The 24,992-nt window shown below is 45.1% G+C and overlaps 1 protein-coding gene across 1 annotated transcript in view; it reads left to right on the top strand.

Annotated features, from left to right (window-relative positions):
- The window catches only part of dchs1b (dachsous cadherin-related 1b), a 127,843-nt gene that overhangs the window by 8,322 nt on the left and 94,529 nt on the right, over positions 1–24,992 (top strand). Inside the window, exons 2-4 of the mRNA XM_080779746.1 lie at positions 12,758–13,615; positions 13,802–13,999; positions 14,364–15,137. Of these exons, the coding sequence (XP_080635872.1) occupies positions 12,779–13,615; positions 13,802–13,999; positions 14,364–15,137 (1,809 nt within the window). The 5' untranslated portion in view covers positions 12,758–12,778. The remainder of the gene's footprint in view (positions 1–12,757; positions 13,616–13,801; positions 14,000–14,363; positions 15,138–24,992) is intronic.

Here is a 24,992-nt window from a genome sequence, read left to right as displayed (position 1 = left end):
GTCCTCGGTAACCAGGGAGCCACCGACTCTAAGGAATTTAATAACTAATAAGCAGCCAAGTCTCTTGTCCTTAATCTGAGAGAGAGAGAGAGAGAGAGAGAGAGAAATGCACATAATATATATTTGATTGAAAGTTGCTTTGTTCTGTTTACAAATTTCTTTATTCTAGTAGGCCTATAATTTGATTGTAAATGCATTTCTTAGTTTTGTTTGAATTGTTTTAAATCCATACTTTCTTTGGCAATTAAGCGTATGTTTCCCATGCCAATAAATGGCCATTGAATTGAAGAGAGAGAGATAGACAGAGAGGTGCATAATTGCAGATTGATAAACCGCCCGAGAGTCATCTGTCAAATGAGAAGGAATTTGTGTGTGAAAGTGTGAACCCCTCTCATAACATCTTTTGAAGCCTAACAACAAAAGATCCTTGTCCGTCACAGTGAATTAAGTCCTAGGAACACTGTCTGTGTCTGTCCTCGTCTCTAATGACATGAGCTCATTGAGCTTACACACTTTGAAAAAAAGCTTTATATTAATGACTTCACTGACACATCATCATGACCTGAGGGGACTTGGTGAGAGGCACGTTTTTCACATTATGCTAAAAGGAGGGATGCAGACTCATTGGGAGCAGTTGGGGTAAAGTGTCTTGCTCAAGGACACTTCAATACTAACTAACCAAGGGGGATGCAGGTATATAATCGGGAACCTTTGGATTCCTATGTGGCCACTCTGTACCCCAGGGCTCCTGGGGTACCCTCTCTACCCCAGGAGCCCTGGGGTACCCTCTCTACCCCAGGAGCCCATGGGGTACCCTCTCTACCCCAGGAGCCCTGGGGTACCCTCTCTACCCCAGGAGCTCCCATGTGTATCACCACGTGCTTGGGTGTACACGCAGAGTCACGGACATGGGGAGTATGAGTGTGTATTTTTGTGTGTCTGTCTGAATGTACATGTCTTTGTGTGAGTGTGTACATACACTTACTGTATGTGCATGCCCCTCTGTGTTCTGCACACTACACATCCAGAGGAGCATTTGACAGGACCAACATGCATGTTGCCATGCTTAATTAATCTATTTTGTATACATTTGATTTTACCATAATTTACCCTTGTGTATAAATCCAAATGGACCTCTTACGAGTCCATTACATTTGAGATTTTACTGTGTACTTTCCCTCAATTGGGAGAGAGAGGGATAAAATGTATGGCCTTCCTTCCACAGACATAGAACACACTACAGCAGCACAAACATTAAATGTGTAAATGAAATGGCGGTGTTGTTTTGTGGAGGGTTGTGGTGTACTAGTGTGTAGTGGTGAGAGAGAAACAAACCAATCCATTGCGTGAGGTGGTTATTTGTCTCACTTCCTCCAGCGAGGTAATATTGTTTGACAGATCGGTCATGGGCAGGGGGGCTCTGTCTGGTCTTTTGGGCCCCCAATGGGATATTAACTATGTTGTGATGGCAAAGGGGCACTGACGGATGGAAGGTGGCAGCTGAAGCCTCACCTTATCACTCTTGTCTCAGTCCCCCCCCTGCTAATTTCACAGTTGTCCGACTCTCTCTGTTAATATGTTGTTCTCTCTCTCCTCCTGTGTGTTGGCTTGATAAAGTGGCATTTGCTCCCTCTCTCCTTTTTCCCTGTCTGTCTCTCATTGAAGCACATGCACACACGCGTTGCATCCACAGAAACACATATTCTAAAAGAATCAGACACACATGCACAGACACATGCATATGCACAGAATCACACACAGTCACGAACGCAGTCACGAACGCACAGTCACGCACGCACGCATGCACGCACGCATGCACGCACGCACGCACGCACGCAGGCAGGTTAAGAGGTTAGTGAATCACCTCCGGCTGTGCTTTCTCTGGCTTCACTAGGCAGTCCTGCGGGGACACACTATTTGTCTGATGGTGTGTAAGTCTTTGCGTGCATGCGTGTGTCGACTCTGTATGCGCGTGCACGGCACGCCTGGCTCACATTGGGTTTACTACACCATGTTTCTGCCTCCTGTCACTATTTCAACACTTCTGAGAGAAAGCTCGCTCATACCCTCAAACCTTTTTCTTCTTTTTTGAAATCTCTTCTTATTCCATCCATTCCTCGTAGTCGTAACCTCTATCTCTGTTGCTCTGCCAGTGCCTGCATAGGGACTCTAGTCTGTACAGCATGTGTGTGAATGTCGGAGCGTGTGTCTGAGTAAATAAACAACTCTTCAGAGCAGCTTTAAATTGTTATATGACCCTGCTTCAAACTTTAAAGATAAGAAACTATGAATGACCAGCAGTTCTGTTTTACCCAAACAACATATCCATGACATTCTAAAGGAAGTATTTTTTTCTTACGCTATATATTACTTTTGAAGTAATTTCCAGTAGCCAGTGTGCACTCAGTCTGTCCTGCTTTGGGGTAAATCACAGTGTAACTAATGGTGAGGGTAGAGGAACCCTATATCAGGAAATCCTGGGTTCAAGGCCCCTGTCTGCCCTGTTGAAGTGTCCTTGAACAAGCAGCACTGAACCCTGTCGAATTCTGCTGTGGTTCATTTTGTCCTGCTGTAGACCTCCACTCGGCAGGAGGTCAACAAAAAAACTAATGAAATCTCAAAAAATAAAATAAAAACGGCTGGCAGAGAAGAAGGATAAAAAGGTTGATGGGATCGAGGTTACAGAAGTAATTGCACTTCAAGACGTTTTTACTGCATGCTAAAATTGAATACTTTATTGAATATAGTCTCCATAATCTGTCTAAATACCTTTGGCATTCTACAACATGGACACCAATTATGTAAGAGGAACGTTCGTTTTAACTGTTCATTCTATATACCACTAAAAATACCTTCAAATTAAAGCTGACCTTTTGAGGTTCTAACCTCATGGTGTTTGCATCATTTCATATCCAAATAAAAATGTGGAGCCAAAACGTATTTAAAAATATGCCCCACTCTCAGATTTCTTCTGGAACTCACCGTAGCAGTGTGTGTGTGTGTGTGTGTGTGTGTGTGTGTGTGTGTGTGTGTGTGTGTGTGTGTGTGTGTGTGTGTGTGTGTGTGTGTGTGTGTGTGTGTGTGTGTGTGTGTGTGTGTGTGTGTCTGTGTGTGTGTGTGTGTGTGTGTGTGTGTGTGCGTGTCACTGACTCAGATACCATATATTCCTGCACCTGTCCGTCACACACACACATGCACAGCGATATGTTAATTGCTGTGCATGTGTGTGTTCAAGACAAGTGCGTGCATGGTTGCGTTTGGGCACGGTTTACTGGCCCTGAGCTTCTGGAGATGGTGGACACTAGTCAGCGCTAAAGCTCTGTGTATACTCTGTGTACAGTATATACGGTATACTCTGCTGCTCTGTATTTTATCCTTTCTAATTCTAATGTATCCCATGCTGTTCTTTTCCATTCTGGAACACTCAAATCACTTTAAGACCCAGTATTAGAATTACATTGGCCCCCAGTGGTCTGAAGCTCAATACTCCCCACACCTGCAGAGGTCCTGGCATTGGCAGAGTAGTCCTGGACTCAGTGTGAACTCTGTTGTACACACTGTACACTGACTAAACCTGACTACACACTGTACACTGACTAAACCTGACTACACACTGTACACTGACTAAACCTGACTACACACTACACTGACTAAACCTGACTACACACTACACTGACTAAACCTGACTACACACTACACTGACTAAACCTGACTACACACTGTACACTGACTAAACCTGACTACACACTGTACACTGACTAAACCTGACTACACACTGTACACTGACTAAACCTGACTACACACTACACTGACTAAACCTGACTACACACTGTACACTGACTAATCCTGACTACACACTGTACACTGACTAAACCTGACTACACACTGTACACTGACTAAACCTGACTACACACTGTACACTGACTAAACCTGACTACACACTGTACACTGACTAAACCTGACTACACACTGTACACTGACTAAACCTGACTACACACTACACTGACTAAACCTGACTACACACTACACTGACTAAACCTGACTACACACTGTACACTGACTAAACCTGACTACACACTGTACACTGACTAAACCTGACTACACACTGTACACTGACTAAACCTGACTACACACTACACTGACTAAACCTGACTACACACTGTACACTGACTAAACCTGACTACACACTGTACACTGACTAAACCTGACTACACACTGTACACTGACTAAACCTGACTACACACTGTATGCTGACTAAACCCTCTATACTTCCTGGTTTTTGTCACTGACTTTTGCCTTTATGCACGGAATATGCAATTAAATTAAATGCCCAAAACATTTTATGTATTTCTTAAAGACTCAATTTTCTTGTACAAGGTTTGGCAAGCTTTAATCTGGAAATTGCCTTAAGTGTGGCTCTAAAAGCTATAAAGATGATTCATTCTAGGCATTTCTGTTTTTTTTTTCACTTAAAGAAAAAAGACAATGAGAACAAACGGAAAGAAAAAGGACAAGGAAAAGAGTACAAAAAGAAAAAGGAAAAAACAAAGCAAGAGACAAAAGAAACAACAAAAAAGAAAAGATAAAAAGGCTGCATTTTTCATATATTACAGGTCATTGAATTCAAGGCATTTCTGTTTTCATTGTCAGAGGACATTGTAGACAAGAGGAATCATAGGCAACAGTTCTGCCGGTAGGAAATTGGAATGACCCCAGGGACATTGTGGTCAGGTTAGTGCTCCAAGCCATTGGGCTACCTAACCACTTAAGCCCTCCCTATATGCAGCTCTATTCATCGTATGACAAATAGCTGGTCGCAAGCTCACAATGCATTGCAACAAATTGAAAAAGTTAGTTTGTTCACGGCTTCACACAACACGGTTAATGTGGCGTCCATGTCAGGGTGTTGCTTTTTAGTGTCTTTTAGTGCCCAGCCAGGTCCCTGTGCTCAGTGACCCACTTGTGCTGTCCCCAGGCTGACTGGCTCAGGAGTTATAGAGACCCCCATGGTTTTGTGTCCAAGTGTCCTCGAGTGAGACACTTAACCATTAACTGCTCCCGACGAGCAGGCTGGTGCTGCTTTGCATGGTTTTCTTCGCCATCTGTGTGAGTGTGTCTGAATGGTTGAATGTAATGCACATTGTAAAGCGATTTGGATAATTGCGCTATATAAATTAAACCGTTTACCATTTACTATTTATGACGTCTTCCAGTGAGGAGATGCATTGTGTTTTGCTGCGGGAGCACGGCGCATGCATATTTCAGTGAGCATGTAGCAGTCCAGACAGCAATCGTCTGGCTGTCCCGTCTTAAGAGCGGTAAGGGTTTGTGTTGGCGCTATGAGAAAAAGGACAAGATCTAGGTCAGTTCCATTTTAATTGAGACGGTTATGGAAACAAATTGAAAGTGAAACTGATCTCGATCATCCGAGTTGGCTCATAGGCAGTGGAAATAGTAGTTTTCTTTTTAAAGAAACATACAAATAAAATATACAATGGAGACATTCAACATACAGTAAACACATGCACGCGTGCACAGACACACAGACACACACACACACACACACACACGCGCGCGCGCGCGCGTGCACACACTCCTTGTGACAGCTGAGGATGGATATGGGATGGCTATATCCAGAGATCCGGGGAAAAGCAACACAAGGGGAGACAAGGGTCACGTCTTTGACACCCCCCCGTGAACACGCATACACACCCCGAACACTATGAAAACTGAGATGGAAAGCATTTCTCCATCCTCTACCCCCTGCTGGACACCCTCCATCCCTCCCTCACTACATCCATATTATACTGCCCACCTCCAGCCCTCTCTCCCTCTCCCTCCCTCCCTCCCTCCATCCATCCCCCTCTCCCTTCCTCCATCCATCCCCCTCTCCCTCCCTCCCTCCCTCCATCCATCCCCCTCTCCCTCCCTCCATCCATCCCCCTCTCTCTCCCCCCCTCCATCCATCCCCCTCTCCCTCCCTCCCTCCATCCATCCCCCTCTCCCTCCCTCCCTCCCTCCATCCATCCCCCTCTCCCTCCCTCCATCCACCCCCCTCTCCTCACAGACCTTTTTTACCCTGACCGCTGCAGCCCACTCTTCACCACAAACTGACCCCAACCTTTCACTCTCGGTCTGCCATTTCTCTGCAAAGCCTGAAATTGTACACTTGCTAACTATTGTGAAGCAAAGACGGAGGATCCTGGCGTTCTGCTCTGTTATAGTGCTTCAATTCAATCGCATCAGCACTTACCACTGTGGCACTGCTGTTTCAATTGTACCTAAACCAAAGAAGATCTAATTTTAACAATTAGGGCTGCAATGATCATAATAGCAATTATTTATTGATTACTTTTGTCATTATTTGAGCAAATGTTTTGGATAATAATGTAGATCGGATATTTTTAATTAGATTTTGATGATGAATGATCAAATTAACATAATAAATCAGTGAAGGTTCCTAACTTCCTATACTTGTTGGATGTTATTGCCAGACAGCTGCCAAGTCTGGCTCTGTGTGTATGTGTACAGTAAAATCGTCAATGTAAAAAGTCTGCAATTGCAGGTTATTTTCACGAACAAAACGTTATTGTATCTGTGTGGTACAGTATGTATGGTGCAATATAACTACTAGCATATCTGCAGTGGTTTGGAGATGGGTTCAATTGAAGCGTTTATACGGTATACAGTACCAGTCTGTGGAGGGTTGAAAAGCAAGCCCTGTCCACCAGGCACCAACCATGTTGCCAAAATGTCCACATGCTTTAATAACCTGCTACATCAAAGAATGAAAAAAAAAAGAAAAAGTGGTCGAGACAGAAGTATAGGATGCCGTTTTTTCCCCCCTTTCTCTCTCTCTCACTCTCTGTGACTTTGTCTCCTGTTTAACTTGGCTACAGCGGCCCGTGGCGTGCCCGACTAAATGTGTTCTATCCATTAGAGAGGGACCGAGAGAGGAATGAGGGTAGAGATGGATGAGGGAGGCAGATCATTTAGATTGTTGAACTGGCACGACACGGCAGGCTGCTCCTCACAGCTGAGAGATGTTTACAATACCACCGATCCTACGCACACACATACAGTTCAAATATGTGCATTTGGACATATAGGCATGCAGCGTGCACGTACATGCACACACGCACGCACGCTCACACACACACACACACACACACACACACACACACACACACACACACACACACACACACACACATAAGGACACAAACAAAGACATACAATGGCTTCTCTTAACAGTCACAGTACATAGAGCGCAGCGTAGCTGGCCATTAAACGCTACAGTAAGTGTATTTACAGTGGAGGCCCATGTCTTTGAGGCTTTGAGGCTTGCGTCCAGCGGAGGCAGATTATGGGGGTGCAGTGCCAGATATGATGTGGCTCAGACTGTGCGGAGCCCTCCGGGGCTGCCCTGCCTGGTACTGTGGTCGCACAGAGATGATGTCACCACTTACGCATCGCACAGATGTTCCACAGGCACGGTGGGACCCCCAAAACAAGCATGCAAAGGACCTTGTTAGCACACAGTAAAATCCCATGTGTATTGAACGTGGAGAGGTACGCAGTACTGACAAAGTACCACTATTAACACTATGCTTTGGTTTGTTCTGTTAACACTGCTGCATTGTGGTTTTTCTTTCACTTCTTTCTTTTTCCTTTGTTGAGGTAGACATATTTGGGCAGCTTACAGTAAGCACAGATACAGTAGCTGAAGGGACATCTCTTTTCCCAGGAAGGCAGGCATTTTAATTGCCACACAATCAATGGTTACTTTTATTTCAAGTGGATCATTTATTTGCATGTATTTCCATTTGTATAGGGTGCATTTACACTGTTAATTAAACACTATTAAAATCACTTGTTGTAGACGCACTAGTGAATTTCTATACCACTACTCCATACTGCCACTAGGGGGAGTTGATCAGATAGCTACCATTTACTGCACTCACTGGCCATCTGTTAGAGATAGCCAACATCCTTTCAACATGAGTTATAGCTTTTTTATTTTATTTTTCTCCTCCGTCCCAGCCCTCTGTGTTCATTCTTCAACAGTTTTCCATTTTCCAGAGTAAACAGCAGTGCCGTGCAGTGTATGTCAATAGGGATATGATGTCAGGGTGAGAGCTGTCATTGACAGTGACAGATCACAGGCTGGGCTCTGCTGCTCGCCAATATGTCCTCTCACTGACGCTGATCTGAAACCATGAGGGAGGGAGGGAGGGTGTGTGTGTGTGTGTGTGTGTGTGTGTGTGTGTGTGTGTGTGTGTGTGTGTGTGTGTGTGTGTGTGTGTGTGTGTGTGTGTGTGTGTGTGCGCGGAGTGGGCACGCACATGCACCGATTGAAAACTATGAGGGAGGGGTGGACACGGGCACGTGCATGCACTGAGGTGAAACCATGAGGAGGGGGGGGGGCATAAGTCACATACACATACTGTACATGTGCACACAGTTGAGACATGCATGCACAAGTGCACGCAAGTGCTCAGTCACAGCTCTGTCGCACGCACGCACGCACGCACACACACACACACACACACACACACACACACACACACACACACACACACACACACACACACACACACACACACACACACACACACACACACACACACAAAGGCAAAAGGCACACAGCAATCTATCCTTACACACACATTGAAATACACCCGGACTCAAGTTTATTTCCCCCCTGCATAGCCTCAGTAGACACTGGGGCCAAACCAGTGTAATCATTTGATCACAGCACAGTATAACATTTCTATTGTGTCTCTCCATCTCTCTGCTTTGTAGAGTCTCCCAAGTGGAATTTTGGAAACTGATCGTGATTCTGACATTAAATTGGCAAAAATAGCCGATAGGCAAAGACAAGACGGACGGGAACACACATAAATAAACCCGCCCACCCACACGCGTGCACGAGTACATGCACACAAGCATGCCATGTGCAATTTCTCTCTCTCTCTCTCTCTCTCTCTCTCTCTCTCTCTCTCTCTCTCTCTTACTCTCTCTCTCCCTCCGTCTGTCTCTCCCCCTCTCTCTCTTTAGTATCCCCTTCAAAGTGTAGACTCGTGTGTTTCTCTGTGTGTAGGAGTATAGTAGTAATGGCCCTGTTCAGCAGCAGCAACAGTGTGGACCAGATGTCCACTGGTTTGAGACCAGTATGACCATTCTCTCCTCCTCACTGCGTGTCCCTGTGGAGCGATCTAGTGTTCATTAATCTCACTGTCCCCGAGCAGCCTCACAATGTGGGTCAGACTACCGAGGGACAGGGTCACTGGGCCTGGCTGGCTGGCTGGCAGAATGAATGATTATACAAAAGAAAGGCCATCTGAATAGCGCAAATGTAAAACCGTTGTTGTAACATTGCGAATTCAAGAACATACAGTGTAAAAGTCTATGACTTATGACATCCTTTTGGAGTGCAGAATCCCCATTTCAGAAGTGCGGTTTGGAACGCTTTCAAACTGTATATGAAATGGAGCTTTATTGTGGAACTATATTTTGACACTCAGGGTTACTGGAATGTCTGTCTGGCAGAATGAAAAATGCATTTCACGGGACATTAAAAATATATGTTTATTACTAAAATCCTTTGCTGTTGTCGTCACACATTCTGTCTTTTTATTATTGGAAAGTATGCCTATTGTCTTTGTCCTGTATTTACATCTGCGTTGGTCCTAGTGCTACTTGTAAAGCACTTCAAATATATTCATATACTGTATGCTTTATATAGCCAATGGAAACGTGGATCATTTTGGAGTAAAATATGTTGAAGTGTGGGTGACATTGACCTCATAGTCAAACCAAAATGATACGGTTTGATTGCTGTGTGTCTTTTGTTGTGGAGAGTTAACTTGTGCGTGCGTCTGTGCGCATGCGTGCACGCGTGTGGTTGGTTGGCTGTGTGTCATTGTGTGCACACACATGCATTCGCACTTGCGTATTTTGTGCGTGACCATGACTGAATGTGTGTTGCATGCACACCTTCTCTCTTACTCTCTCTTGCAACAGAACGTGTAGCTGGTAGACATTCCTGGCGCTCACTGTGCACATCATACGTGCGCTCGGGGAGCTCTTCAGTAGGCGAATAGGACTGGTTAGAATAGAGCCAACACCCCGTGCTGTCTGGCTACTGTTCTTATGCATCCCTGTGCTCTAAACCTCACTTTTATAGTGGATCTCAATGGGAATATTTTTTTCTGAAACTGAGACAGAGCAACAGCTAATACTGTAGTGTACATTTTCATTTTTGAGAGTTTAGCAGATGCTATACAGTATACACAGTACTGTATATACTGGGTCCCAGCCCACCGGGAGTGACTTGCAAAGAGGGAGCTGGCTCAGTCTCTTGCTCAAGGGCACTGTGTGCTATGTCTCACATAGTTAGTACTGAAGTTAACGTTGTACCGTTGGGTTGTTTCACAATCGTTGGGCTGGGACTCAAAGTGGTTTGCAAGATCTCAGATAAATTACAAGTATAAGGCTTCATTTATGCTCCATCGTACGACAGTGTCACATGTGAAGAATAGCAGATATAGAGGCTTTAGTTTAGCCATGGACTATAACATGAGGTATAGCCAATACTGCAGACTCATGGTATACTTAATTACTCCAGCCCGAAGCATGTGGTTTGTTTGATTTCCCCACCATTATATTCAGTATAATAACTTCTAGCTTGAGTCTTATATTAATTGTGTGGTTATTTTAATTTAACCCATTGTAATTTACCCCATTGTTAGATTTGAATCCATTTGCAGATTAATTCTAGACAAAAGTAGGCGCAATAATACAGTAAAACATACTGTACTGGTAGCTTACTACATTATGCAACATCTGGGTCTCATTGCAAAACCAGTTGAGAACCGTTGCACTATAGTATTATGCTCTGATCATAATAATGATATGACATACAAAGTACAGAGCGACAATTAGTATCATTCCTTATGAGCAATGGTGGAAGTACTGTAAGGTTCTGCTGATAATTGTATTGAAAAGTCTGTGAAGAACTGCTGTGAGTTAATGTCCTCCTGGTCTCCAAGTGTGATGGATGAATATTGTCCAGACTGGCTCCTTTTGCACACTGCAGAATGTTTCTAAGAATTATAAACTCAATTAATCATCTCTTATAAATACTTGGATAATATGCATAAACAATGAAGGCCATTTTCAAGATAATGTAAATGTTTGCTGGCCTCGTAAACAGGAAAAATGTGCGTCTACCTTGTAAATACTGGTTGGAAAGGCAGGTTTTCCCAGGATGTGTGTCTCCAAAAAGATGTGTTGATGTATGTGTATGTATGTGTGTCAATGCTGGGGCGACTTGGCTAATTGTTACGTATAATTATTTGCATATGTTAAAAAAAGAGGGGCATAATTCGTACCACGTTCAGGACAACTGAAATATAACCTACTAAATTATCCTTGAAAGATATTTGACTTGATTCACTTCGTGCACGTGCCGAATGACATCTGACTGTGAGTTGCCCTTCATTATAATGTGTGATGAATACAAATTCAGTCATACATACTTCATACATTATTACATACATATATTATTGTAATTGCATAGCCGGTTCCGTCGCGGTTCTCCTCCGGTTCTGGATCCCAACTCTACTCCTGGCACTCCAATCAGTTTAAAACAAACAGAGCATTATTTATAAGTAATATTTGACCCAGATGCAGCGTGTGAGAGACAAAGTATGTGTTGCGTAGATGCATATCAGCAGTATGTGATTAGATGCTGTGGAGGGCTCAGGATGAGGAGGCATGTTACTGTATGTTTGTGTAGGTGCACAGTCAAATCCTGAGTCTTAATTTGACTCTGTCAGGGTATTTTGTTTCCACTTTGCTCTACATATTGAGGCCTTTTTAGAGTAGCTACAGACTTTAAATTCCCATGCATTCCATCCATCTGTGTGTGTGTGTGTGTGTGTGTGTGTGTGTGTGTGTGTGTGTGTGTGTGTGTGTGTGTGTGTGTGTGTGTGTGTGTGTGGATATTACCTATAATAAGATATTTCAGTTGATGTTTTATGACAGAACAGTGAATTTTGATACCTATTTCAATGTTTCCCAATGTTGTCTCTTTGTGACCAATCTAGACACAATATTCCCATCCGTTGTTACCCATGAGATATAAATAATAGTTGATAGTTCCTTTACAGTTTCACTCTCCATCTTGGTTCTTTTTCCGTGCTGTTTTAAAATCGTCCCTATAGGCTACTATAAAACACATCTCGGCACAGAAATAATGTTTTATTCCAGGTTCTGTTTTCCATCTCACTAGTTCGTTAACACTCTATGGGACAGTTCAATTTGAGGTTATCAGTATACTGTAGCAACAAAATTGGACTTAGAGAATTCAGTTCCTGGTTCAACTGCAATTTACATTTATAAGCGGTTAATGAGTGGCTAACAATCCACTCCAATTAGTAATTGGCTCTCACCTAGCCTGTAACAGTCTCCATTAGCTCTCCACCATTATTTCCTAGTGGATGATCTGACCAAACATGGGAGAAATGTTATGATTTATTAGTTACTTACCACAATAGTTCTGCTCTAACATTATACTGAGCCAAAGGCATATCAAGGGATAGCTTAGTTATTGAATAAAATCGAGACAATAAATAGAATACAAATTGTAAATAGCCTATTGTGATCACCTTTAAATGACATGGCCTGATGCTAGCCTGTCCACATCGGCTTGACGTTTCCTTCCTTGTGTCTGTTGTTTGTCTTCTCTCAGGTGTAGCAGAGGAACCCAGCCATGCCGATTACAAGTAAAGGGTCGAGAGGGAGGGCCAGGGTCAGCGGACACCGTCTTGTATGTCCAAGTCTATGGCGACGGCCGTCTGTCTTTGTTCTCTATGTCGTCCTTCAGCTGGTTGTTGTTCAGTCCACCGCCGTCCTCGGAGCCCTGGAGCTCCAGCTGGACGAGGAGCAGCCGGCGGGGACCATCGTGGGCGACATCAGTGCGGGGCTGCCGCCGGGCATCACCGCCAGCCTCTACTTCATCTCCGACCACGAGGGCACGGGGGTAGGCAGCGACCTCAACATCGACGAGACCACGGGCATCATCACAACCGCCCGCCGCCTCGACCGCGAGGAGAGGGACCACTACAGCTTCATCGCCGTGACCATGACGGGCGTGACCGTGGAAGTGTCGATATCCATCAACGACATCAACGACCACGCGCCGGCATTCCCCAGGAAGAAGGCCACCCTCAAGATCCCCGAGCAGACGGCCGTGGGGACGAGGTTCTCCCTGGAGCCGGCAACAGATGGCGACAAGGACCAGCTGACCACCCAGGGCTACGCCATCAGGGAGGGTAACGTGGGCCAGGTCTTCAAGCTGGAGACCAAGAGGGGCGCCAACGCAGTGCTGTACCTAGACCTGGTGGTGAACGGAGTGCTGGACAGGGAGAAGCGCTCGGCTTACAGCCTGGTACTGGAGGCCTCTGATGGCGGCTCGCCCAGGAGGATGGGCTCCATGGCCCTGGAGGTATCTGTGACCGACATCAACGACCACGCACCAGTGTTCAACCAGAGCCGATACCACGCCATCATCTCAGAGAGCCTCCCGCAGGGCAGCAACATACTGCAGGTTAGAATCACGTTAACTTAACGTCATTATTAATGGAATAATACCAAATAAATATAATAAGTACGAAATTTGAGATACCGGTAACAAACAAACAAACAAAAACAACAAATTATAATAATAAAAAAATAGTTTCAATGAAAGCAGCATATACTAACGTGACCTTTTTTGTATTTCAATTATCTGCAGGTATTCGCGACTGATGCAGATGAGGGCGACAACGGTCTGGTCCTGTATGAGATCAACCGACGTCAGAGTGACCCTGATCGGTGTTTCGTCATGGACATCAAGTCAGGGGTCATCACTCTGAACAGGCCTCTGGACTATGAGAAGAAGAGAGTCCATGAATTGGTGGTGCAGGCCAGAGATAATGCCAGCCACCCTGAGGTACGTTTTATATTTTAATAGTAAAAATCCTCAGTGTTGATTTAACTGATTTTAACCTAAACCTAAACCTACCTGTCTACTCGCTGCTCCGAGACATCTAAATTCACTCTCACTCTTTAGAACACATGGGAAGGAAATATACAGTACATGATACATGCTACACTTTGAACATGACTTTACAATATACAGTATTTGGAAAACAAAAACTTTGTTTACTTGTTTAATTACAATTTGTGGTACTGAGATTCAGATTGTGTTTTGAAGTGCCACTTCTTGTGTTTAGCTTTTGTGTTTGCATTATTGTGTCCGTAACACGCATTGCTCCAACTGTACAATTGCATCTCCACCTCATCATGTTTGTCAGGTCACCAACGCCTTCGTGACGATCCACGTCCGTGACTTCAACGACAACCAGCCCACCATGACCATCATCTTCCTCAGCGAGGACGGCTCGCCGCGGATCTCCGAGGGCGCCCAGCCGGGCCAGTACGTGGCGCGGATCTCCGTCACCGACCCAGACTACGGGGAGTATGCCAATGTCAACGTGTCCCTGGAGGGCGGCGACGGGAAGTTCGCCCTCACGACCAAGGACAGCATCATCTACCTGATCTACGTGGACCAGGTGCTGGACCGCGAGGAGCGAGACTCCTACGACCTGAGGGTGATGGCCACCGACTCGGGGACGCCTCCCCTCCGGGCGGAGTCCTCGTTCACCATCCAGGTGATGGACGAGAACGACAACCCCCCTCTGTTTGACCAGCAGGCCTACCGGCAGACCATCCCCGAGGTGGTCTACCCGGGGTCCTTTGTCCTCCAGGTCACCGCCAGGGACAAGGACCAGGGTCCCAACGGGGACGTGCGCTACAGCCTCATGCAGGACAAGCACGGGCATTCCAGCTGGTTCTCCATCGACCCGGTGACGGGAATCATCACCACGGCGACCGCGCTCGACTTCGAGTCGGAGCCGTCGCTGAGTGTGACGGTCGTCGCCACGGACAGCGGCCGGCAGCCTCTGTCGTCCACGGCCAAGGTGGACATTGTGCTGCAGGATATCAACGACAACACGCCCGCTTTCTCCAGCAGCCTCTACAACGCGTCCATCAAGGAGAACACGCCTGCTGGAACCTGCTTCTTAGAGGTAGGAAACAGCAACTTTCTTTTCAAGGACTCTCTTTCTACTATGCTCTTTTATTGCCTCTCCTTAAGCCCCTTTCTCTCTCTCTCTCTCTCTCTCTCTCTCTGAATCTTTCTCTGTATTTATCCTGAAAGTCTCTATCCCTTAATCCTTCTTTGTCTCTCTCTCTCCCTACCTCTGTCTTTCTTAATGCTTTTTGCATTTATTTCCCTTAATGTCTCTCTCGTAATTCTCTCCCCTCTCTCTTTGAAAATCTCTCTCATCGTCTCTCTTTCTCTCAATATCCCTTTATTTCATTCTTTCTCTCCGTCTTTGTCTTAATCTCCTTTCATCATATATCATTCTCTCAGTCTGTGTCTCGTATTTCTTTCTTCCTCTTTCTTGCGTCTCTGCTCCTTTGCTTTGGCAGGTGTAACTGCCGTATTTAATTCCCGTGGCGTTCAATCTCTCAGACTTTTGGCCACAGGATTATTGTCCTACTTCTACAGCCAACGTGGCTTTATTCACAGTCTCTCCCCAAGCACTTCTCTGTTTAATCACTCTCCTCATTCCCAAGTTCCCTCTAACTACCTTAAGACCTATATTCTTTGTCCTACAAACATACCAATTAAATCACAGATCTACAAACTCAAACTTGTCAAAATCAATATGCTTAGATCCATAACCCTTGATGAATGTTTTAACATGGGGTCGCTGGGGTTACAGTAATGTGGTTAAGCTCCCTCTCAGCTCATTCCTGATTTAACCATTGAAATGTGAGTGTGTGGTAGCTTTGTCTGAAGTGAAATATGGCCTCAGTGTAAATACAGTATTTATTATATATTTGTTTGATGGAGAGCTCGATCAGAGGTGCTGATATATATCGCAGCGCGATTCATAAAAGTGGGTTATGGCGAGTGAAGCACGGCCGTGGAATGCATTCAATTAAAAAGAAATGAACACCGGGCTGATTTACACAAAAGGAGTGAGACTTGCGGCGGGAGAGATCACCTGCATTCCTGACGCTGCTCGTGTGGGGAGATTTACTCGGGGCTGCCGCCATGTCCTCTGTCTCACCTCAAATGGGGTTCCCATGGCAACCCAGCCAGCAGTGAGAGCTCAGTCTAAATGCCATCTTATCTCACAGCAGCTTGACTCTCATCTATTCTTTCATCTCGGTTCCAGCCGTCTCTCTCAGGATGACTTCCCCGGAGAAGGCAGCAGTTGTTTTGCGTTCTAGCGAGGCCTTACGCCCGCCACACACGGTTGACCACAACTGTTTTTACAGGTTGTTGTGTCGGTTTGATCCCCTTCTGCTGTAAGAGAGGGAGGTAAAGAATAAAACGGCACATTTCTTTTCTCTCTCTTTGCTGTTTTACACTTTTAAACCGATCCTCAAAAACATGGAACTTCAAAGGTGCGGCAGTCACCATAGGTCCCTGTAGGACTTGTGGACCTCAAAAAGTATACAGTATACCAGGATAAATGGGTTTAGGTAAATAGTTAAATAGTTGAACTGCACATTGTTGCGGGTTCATTTCATGTGTGTTTGGAGAGTGCGCTTGGTCGAGGCTCCGTGAAATCTGGCATGTGCATGGGGGCACGGTCCCCAGGGGCGAGCGAGAGGAGAGAGAGGAGAAGGAATAACAGGAAGAGAAGAGGAGAGACATGAGAAAAGTAGTGCAAAGAAAAGAGGGAGAACGCTGTACTGAGCTGCAGAATAAATGCAAAAGCACAGATGGAGTATATAAGCAATACACTCTAGTTTCAGGTTTACTACAACTACACCAAGCAGTTCCAAACACTCCTGCCTCCATCCCAAGACAGAAACAAAAAATAAATAAATTCAGACGTACACTCCAGACGTACAGAGCAGTTGTAATCAATTTATACATTCTCCTAATCCTAGTCGGCGGTCTATTCTGGCGGTCTAACAATGGCCTAATTCCATGGCAGACAATCATGCCCGGCATCCCATTCTGGAATGGCTCATTCTGGAATGACTCATTTTGGAATCAATCAGTCTGGAATCGCTCAGTCTGGCACGTTCCTTATGGCTGCAGGGATGAGACACAGAGACACCCCCCCACGGGGAGTCTGATACACTGGATGAAGGCAGTTACTGTTACTGTAGAGTTGGCTTTTTATTCTGTGGGTTTAGCTAAATACTGCGGCTACTTGGATGAGGATACACAGTGATGCAAATGCTGACATCATCAGGCTAATGAAGGTTGTTGATAATTTGTCCTGTGTCATCTGCCACGGCCAGCTGTCAACAGTACGGAGTTGATGTTAGATGTTCTAGGGGTAGGGGTCGGAAAACTGGTTAACAATCTTGTTGCTCATGGCTGTTCCCTCCCTCATCTCGCCGAGTATTAAATTACGAATACCAAAACGACAGTAGAAATTACATTCAAAATAGCTGCAAACTAAAGACTGAGGACGAGCCCGCCGTTGACGTGTTCGTAGCAGCGTCGCTTTGGCTCCCGTTGCATGTGTGCGTGTTAGGCGTCGTCACGTCGGCCTCCGGCAGAGAGACGAAGAGGAAGGATGTTTGGGGGACGACGGCAGCGTTTACAATAGATTAAAATGATACATGGCCATTGTAATCTTTTCTGCAGCGCTGACTGTTTGTTGAACCGCTGGGACGTTTTGCGTGAAAACGGGAGGCAACGTCGGCCAACATTTTATGTCATGTATATACAAAGTGAGCATGTATTGTCAAGCAGAGCGTGTGAAGGAACAGGATGCAACGGCATTGCAAAGACTCTGTCCTCCTCGCTCCTCCATTCCTCTTCCTCTTTTATCGTTCTGCCAAAACCGACCTCGTCATCAGTTTATAGCAGGACTTCTCTGTTTTCCCTTCTTTAACCTGTTATGTCTCCCTTTTCTACAGAAATTACCATTTACACGCACACACAACGCACGCACGCACACACACACACACACACACACACACACACACACACACACACACACACACACACACACACACACACACACAACGCACGCACGCACACACACACACACACACACACACACACACACACACACACACACACACACACACACACACACAAACGCACGCACGCACGCACGCACACACACACACAACGCACACACACACACGCACACACAGTGTGTAGGAAGGTGCTTATCTCCTCTATAGTTGTCTGTAATGCACTGCTCTGTTTGCTTAGCAGCGACACAAAAGAGTTATTTATTTCTTGGTTTCCTTGCTTTCCACCTCCGTCGTTTCCTCAAAGTATTTCCCAGGCAGGAGGTGTGTGTGTGTGTGTGTGTGTGTGTGTGTGTGTGTGTGTGTGTGTGTGTGTGTGTGTGTGTGTGTGTGTGTGTGTGTGTGTGTGTGTGTGTGTGTGTGTGTGTGTGTGTGTGTGTGTGTGTGTGTGTGTGTGTGTGTGTGTGTGTGTGTGTGTGTGTGTGTGTGTGTGTGTGTGTGTGTGTGTGTGTGTGTGTGTGTGTGTGTGTGTGTGTGTGTGTGTGTGTGTGTGTGTGGTGTGGTGTGGTGTGGGTCCATTTGGTTGCATTAATACACCATTAGAGTTAAGACTGTATAGTGTGCAGTGAATATGAGTATTAAAGTGGGTGCTGGAGAGCTGACAAATGTATTCATATACAGTACTGTAGCAACACAGCCATGTCTTCATTTCTCTCTGGTTTCCAGGAATCTCTGTGTCCATCTGATGGCATGTCAGCCCTGGTTACAAGTGATTTGTTAAACTTAGGAGTTGAGTTTGCGTGAGTGCGTGCGTGCATACGTGCGTACGTACTGTACGTGCGTGCGTGTACGTGTGCACATGAGGCTATTAAAATACAGTCTTTGTAGCACAGAAGTGAATGGAAGAATGAATATGATGAGGTGCCATTTGATTTTCCATGGATGATTTTGGTGGTTTGTTATATCACTTTGTCATATTATATTGATTTATAAGAAATCCAAATTTGACGTGATTGGTTCACAGTTTACATTTTGATCTAGGATTCCAGTCACGTTTGGCCAGCCTGGGTCTGTATGATTTAAGCTGCCTATCAAGTTTGATAGGCATTAATGTTGAACTGAACGTTCAAATTGTTCAACTTCAGCTTTTACTATACATCTGCTATTTTTAAAACACTTTTTAAACCAATCATTTTCTTCTGGGAGTCCCTGGCACTTTCATGTTGGCATTTTCAGATGGCGTCCACAGCCAAATACATATCATTTTGGGCGTCCTTAGCATGACAGAGTTTGAGAACTACTGATTTAGAAGGCAATTGTAGAATTGGCCTCAGGTCTTAATGGGTTAAGAATGTTTAAATGTTTTTCTGTCTAGAATGTATTTATTGTTGTGCAGTTTTCTTATCGTTCCTTATTTTTAAGTTTGTATTGTCTCTCCATTTGAAATCAAGGACCACAGTACTGGAAATAAGTAGTGACATCATTGTGTTTATCCTTGATGTTTGTTTTGAGATGTGTGTTGTACCCTGCTACAGTACACATGCATGTCAAATAAATCAAGTCAAATCAAATAAAACAGATGTTTTGAGCCCAAGGCTGTTCCTCAGACATGTTCTGTAAGAGTCTTGTGCTTGAAAGATCACAGAGAAAATTAAAAAGCCTTTAATTACTTAAACCCTATATTGACCAGTGGTTAAAAAGACAAATGCATAATTCACAAATACTATAAAACTATAAAAACGACTTTCAAAAGAGAACTAGTACATATAAAAACATAATATATTCAAAATCATATGGAGCAATTCTACATATAAGTACTGTAGATGATGATACAATAAAATGCAACCTATGTGTTTACTATAGTCCATCAGGAGGTGGTACTCTAAATGTATTCTCTAAGAATAGCCTACTATTAATAATACTGTGTGTTACACTTACAGTAGATCGGCTATATTCGCTGAATGTTTGTCTATAATGACATGCCCAGAATGGGTACGATCGGGTTCAGGTGAGAACTATTCGGAGTACAGATGTTTCTTTCTGTTCCGCTATTTGGAACATAAACAGAAATTGGGCAATGGGAAGTGTGTTTGTGATGGTTTCTGACTGAGTGGTAATGTCGTTGAGTGAATGTGATTCAGGTTATAAGAGCATGAAGCCATGCCTCTTCTCTGAAGCCTGACAGCCTTTTCCTTCCTGCGTCGGTCGTGCCTTGGCGGTCAAATCCAATGACATGCTGGATTCAAGCATGACCCCAAATGCTGCGAAGGCATCCCTGATCCTGCACATGCACACACACACACACACACACACACATACACACACACACACACACACACACACACACACACACACACACACACACACGCACGGCCAAGTACTAGGATGCTATTCACAAACAAAAGATGGGATGTTGAGTCGTACGGCTGGAGGGGAACGCAGGATGGAAATGACACAAGACAGTTTGAAGAAGGATGGAGTTTATGCCAGCTTTCATTCGGTCCATTTTGACAGAGAGAGAGAGAGAAACTCAGAGAGACCAAAAGAAAAAGCAAGACAGTGGAAGAAGACAGAAACCACCTGTGGATAGACTGTATGTGTGTGCATATAGTACTGTATGCAATGTGTGCATCTCCGGGCCATACATTATGTGTGTGTGCATGTGCTTCCAGCAGGTGATGCATCTCCCCTGTGATGTCCAGCATGTGGTTTCCCACTCAGGCTTGTTAAAGGACCCTCAATCATTCAGACAGTCACGCAGATGTGCTCAGCTGAGGAACCCACAAGGACAGAAGGATGGAGAAGCGTTTAGTCGTACAATACGGTGGCACATGCCCTCCTGCATGGTAGCATGATTCAGGTGGCGGATGTGTCTTAAAGAAGAGAAATAATAACAAGGCCAAGGCATGAGACAGAAAGTGTGACACGACAGAAAGGAAGGAACTACACATAAAGTGAGAATTGAAAAGCAAGAAAGTGGGCAAGAATTTCTAATAGTTAGTCAAAGCAAAAGAGAACCTGTGTGTGCATGCGTGTACAGTACGTGTGGGCATACGTGCGTGTGTGATGAAAAGTTATAAAATAGAGCGGACGTTTCGAATGGAGACAGGTTTCTTTTAACAGGTGCAGTTAGTTTTCCCGAATGTCCCGCAAAACCCTCTAAAGTAAACACACTACACCTGTCTGTCAGAGCAATCAGTTCCCACTGGGTGAAGCTGCTTGAAATAGACTTGAAAACACAGGAGACACCAGGGTATATTAGTCTATATCTGTCTATATAAACACATAAGCATGCATGGACGCTCGCACGCACGCTGAGAGACCAATCACATCGGATAAAACCCACAGGATCAGACAAATACAGTGACCCAGTGGAAACAGGAAGCTGTTGGACTACACCTTCCTGTAACAGAAGCACGGCCTCCCTCCCGCTGGTGTCGCGCTGAATACGAGCCCCTCGGAAACCAGAGCCAGACCACAGCTTCCACTTGGAGTCTACCGGCCCAGACTTCACACCGCCACATCTCTCCCCCAGTTTTATTAAGCTTGAAACTGTGGCGAGAGAGGAAGACAAAATTTGCCAGCCACTTATTGACATGATGAAAATGGTTTTCTCTTGGGGGGGTTTCTCTGTTTTGATTGGGACTAGAGACTGGAGAGAGAGGTAGGAAAGAGAATGAGTGATGAAGGCCGACACATGCCAGACTACATACAGGATGTTGCAGTTGTGCGGTCGGCAAATGAACTGCTTCAGACTTTGTTTAGTAGGCCAAACATTTTCTTTGTGACCCTGGATACGAATTCTCTGAGATTATAGAAACTGCATGTTTCATCCTGTCAGAATACATTTTCTCCCGTATGAGACTGACTAAAATATATGCTAGCGGTATATTATATTTATTGTATAGTTTTGAATCATACATTTTGGTGTTTAAAATCTGCACTAGGCCTGGGCAGGCTCCGTTCATTCACTCAGCCACAAAGCGCGATGTGTTTTGATTGGTTCTGATATCATCCTTATGGATCAATTTTGATACCCTCAGAGCTAAATGGCACAGGCAAATCGCTAGTGTTCATTTATCCATTTGTAACCAAATAGACTCGTAAGGGTCCATTTGGTGGTGGTGGTGGTGGTGGTGGTGGGGGAGCTAGTGTTTTACTGGGGCCCACATACCGTGGAGGCGCCATCTTGTGTGTTTTTATGAATCTGTCGGCCTGTTTAAGCTATGAGGACTGAACGGTCCGCGGGGAGAGGCTTCAGGTTGAACCCATCAGTGTCATCTCAGCTGCATCTCTTAACAGGTGATGAGTGAAGCGCCGGGAGGCCCAAAGCCACGCCGGACACATCCACAATGCACGGAATGGTGCCGGCTCTTAACAGCTGGTCGCCCTCCCTTTGCACGCTTACTAACGAACGCTCCCCTTTCTCTATTCTATTTTATCTCACTGTCTTCCAGCCACTCATCCCCTCACACGTTCGCATACACATGCACACGCATGCACATACTGTACACACGCACACACACACGCACGCACGCACGCACGCACGCACGCACGTACGTACGTACGTACACACACACACACACACACACACGTACATACACACACCCGCACGCATGCGCGCACGGAAACACACACGCACTCGCACCCCTCAGCTGCCAGAGGTGTTGACAGGATGTGTGTGACGGAGGATCAGTGTGGCGCGTCTGCTATGTGAGCTATTCCCATAACATCTATCAGCACTCGCTGTACATTCATCACCTGTTAGTTCCAGCGGGAACTCGATCACCCAGACCAAGGTTCTGACAGCACATACAGTAGGCTGGAGGATTTGGAAAGCTTTACAGTAGGTATAATTAACGTCATTACAGGGATTGCCTCCATTCCGTCTACCTTCCTGCGTTAGATTAATTCATACTATAGCCATGAGTCTGCCCACCCAGCACCAGAAACCGAGGTATACTGTATGGGTACAATTCATCACAATGCCACCATTCACATTTCATTTCTTAATTTCTTCCTCCAGCCTATATACAGTATATTTTCTCTTTAAAGCGGTTCCATATCACCGGCCGAGGGCATATGCTACGTTTTAGACCTATCGCGGCGCTCGTTCATGTGTGATCTGATTGGCCAAGGCTTCTGTGGAGAGGATGGCGGCACGCCTCATTAAGTCCAATACTCTGTACCATATGGCAACGAGGGGTTCCCTCACTCTCTCTCTTTTCTTCCTCTCATTATCCATCTTTCTCTCTTTGTCTCACTCTGTATTTTCATTCATTCACTGTCTCTCTCTCGGTCTCTCTCTCGGTCTCTCTCTCTCTCTCTCTCTCTCTCTCTCTCTCTCTCTCTGTTTCAACTTTGTGTCTCCCCTTCATGCTTTCTCTCTCTCTCTCTCTCTCTCTCTCTCTCTCTCTCTCTCTCTCTCTCTCTCCCTCCCTCTCTCTCGTGGACTGGTTTCCGTTCCATTTGCTCACCTCATCTGGTATCAAGTACCTGTCTCTCCACTGTAAACTGTTTTACCTCATGTCTCTGTACTTGGCCGCTGCAGCCTGCTGTTGCGGGGCCAACCATCTTTATCGTCCGCTGTACGTTTACAGCTAATCAATCCTCTGATCAGCCTACCCCCATTTAACTTGGAAACAATTTCTTTCTTTTCTACTTCGCGGGCGGTTCTTTTGCAAGCTGTGTTTCTCAGTTGAGTTATTTCTTGCCAAAAGTATGCCTTTTTTTCAAATGTTCGGGTGGCCCAAGAGGTATAGAGCAGTCTCATGGGATTGTGTCAGAAATGTCCCTGATCAAGAGCCATTAACTGCCCCCCAGGTGCTGCCCACTGCTCCCAATAGATGTAGGATAAGTTACTGTAAATGCACATATATACATATATTCTGGGCAATAATGAAACTTTTCCATTATGCTGAAAATATTCAAAAACTATTCCAGAATAAACTTTGAGCACTGTTATGTCAGGTGTCTAAAATATATCAAAAAATATATCATCCGAAGAGACGAACAATGTGCATGACTGTGATAGGCAAGTTTCATTCATTCATATACGTTATACCAGTGAAATGCCACAAGAAGAACAAGACTAGTTTCATTCATTCATATACGTTATACCAGTGAAATGCCACAAGAAGCACTGAGGCTCAGTGAAAATATAGCTTTAAGGAGGGTGGCAGAGATTTACTTTTTCTTGCTCAGCTCTACTGTGAAGCTGACACAGCTGACAGTAACACACGTGTCAATACACATGCGCACCAGTGTACGCACTGTACACACAAACACATGCGCACTTACACCCACCCACACACACATGCGCACGCACGCACACACACACACACACACACACACACACACACACACACACACACACACACACACACACACTGCTATCACACCGCTGCAGGCAAATGGACAGCATCCTTCAGAAAGGGGCAGAAGGATACACACAGTAAAATCCTGAGTTCAAATTGGACTCTGACCTTTTCGGGTCTATTTGGTTCCATTTCTCATAAAAAGTTGACAGTGTGTGAACGCACGCACGCGCACACACACACACACACACACACACACACACACACACACACACACACACACACACACACACACACACACACACACACATTTTTATCATGTCTGCCATTCCCTCCTCTCTTTATCTGGCTATTCTTACTCTGCAGGCCTGTCTGTGCTTCACATTGTGTATTTATCTGCTCTCTCACAGTATCTTCTCAGTCTGCTCCTCCATCTCATCCAGTAACCCCTTACTTACCAGCTGGCCCGTCTGCATAGTCAAACTAATTTAAATTAAATGAATGGTTGAAGAAATAACTTTCCATAGTCTAGTTTATACTATACGTGTAGTGTATTTTCTGATGTTGCTGTCGTCCCTGAAAATAGTGATATACAAATGTATG

Source organism: Protomyctophum bolini, assembly GCF_963924005.1.
Source record: "Protomyctophum bolini genome assembly, chromosome: 13".
NCBI lineage: Eukaryota > Metazoa > Chordata > Actinopteri > Myctophiformes > Myctophidae > Protomyctophum > Protomyctophum bolini.
The sequence above is the reverse complement of the archived record's forward strand: the minus strand, read 5'-3'. Positions and strand labels throughout refer to the sequence as shown.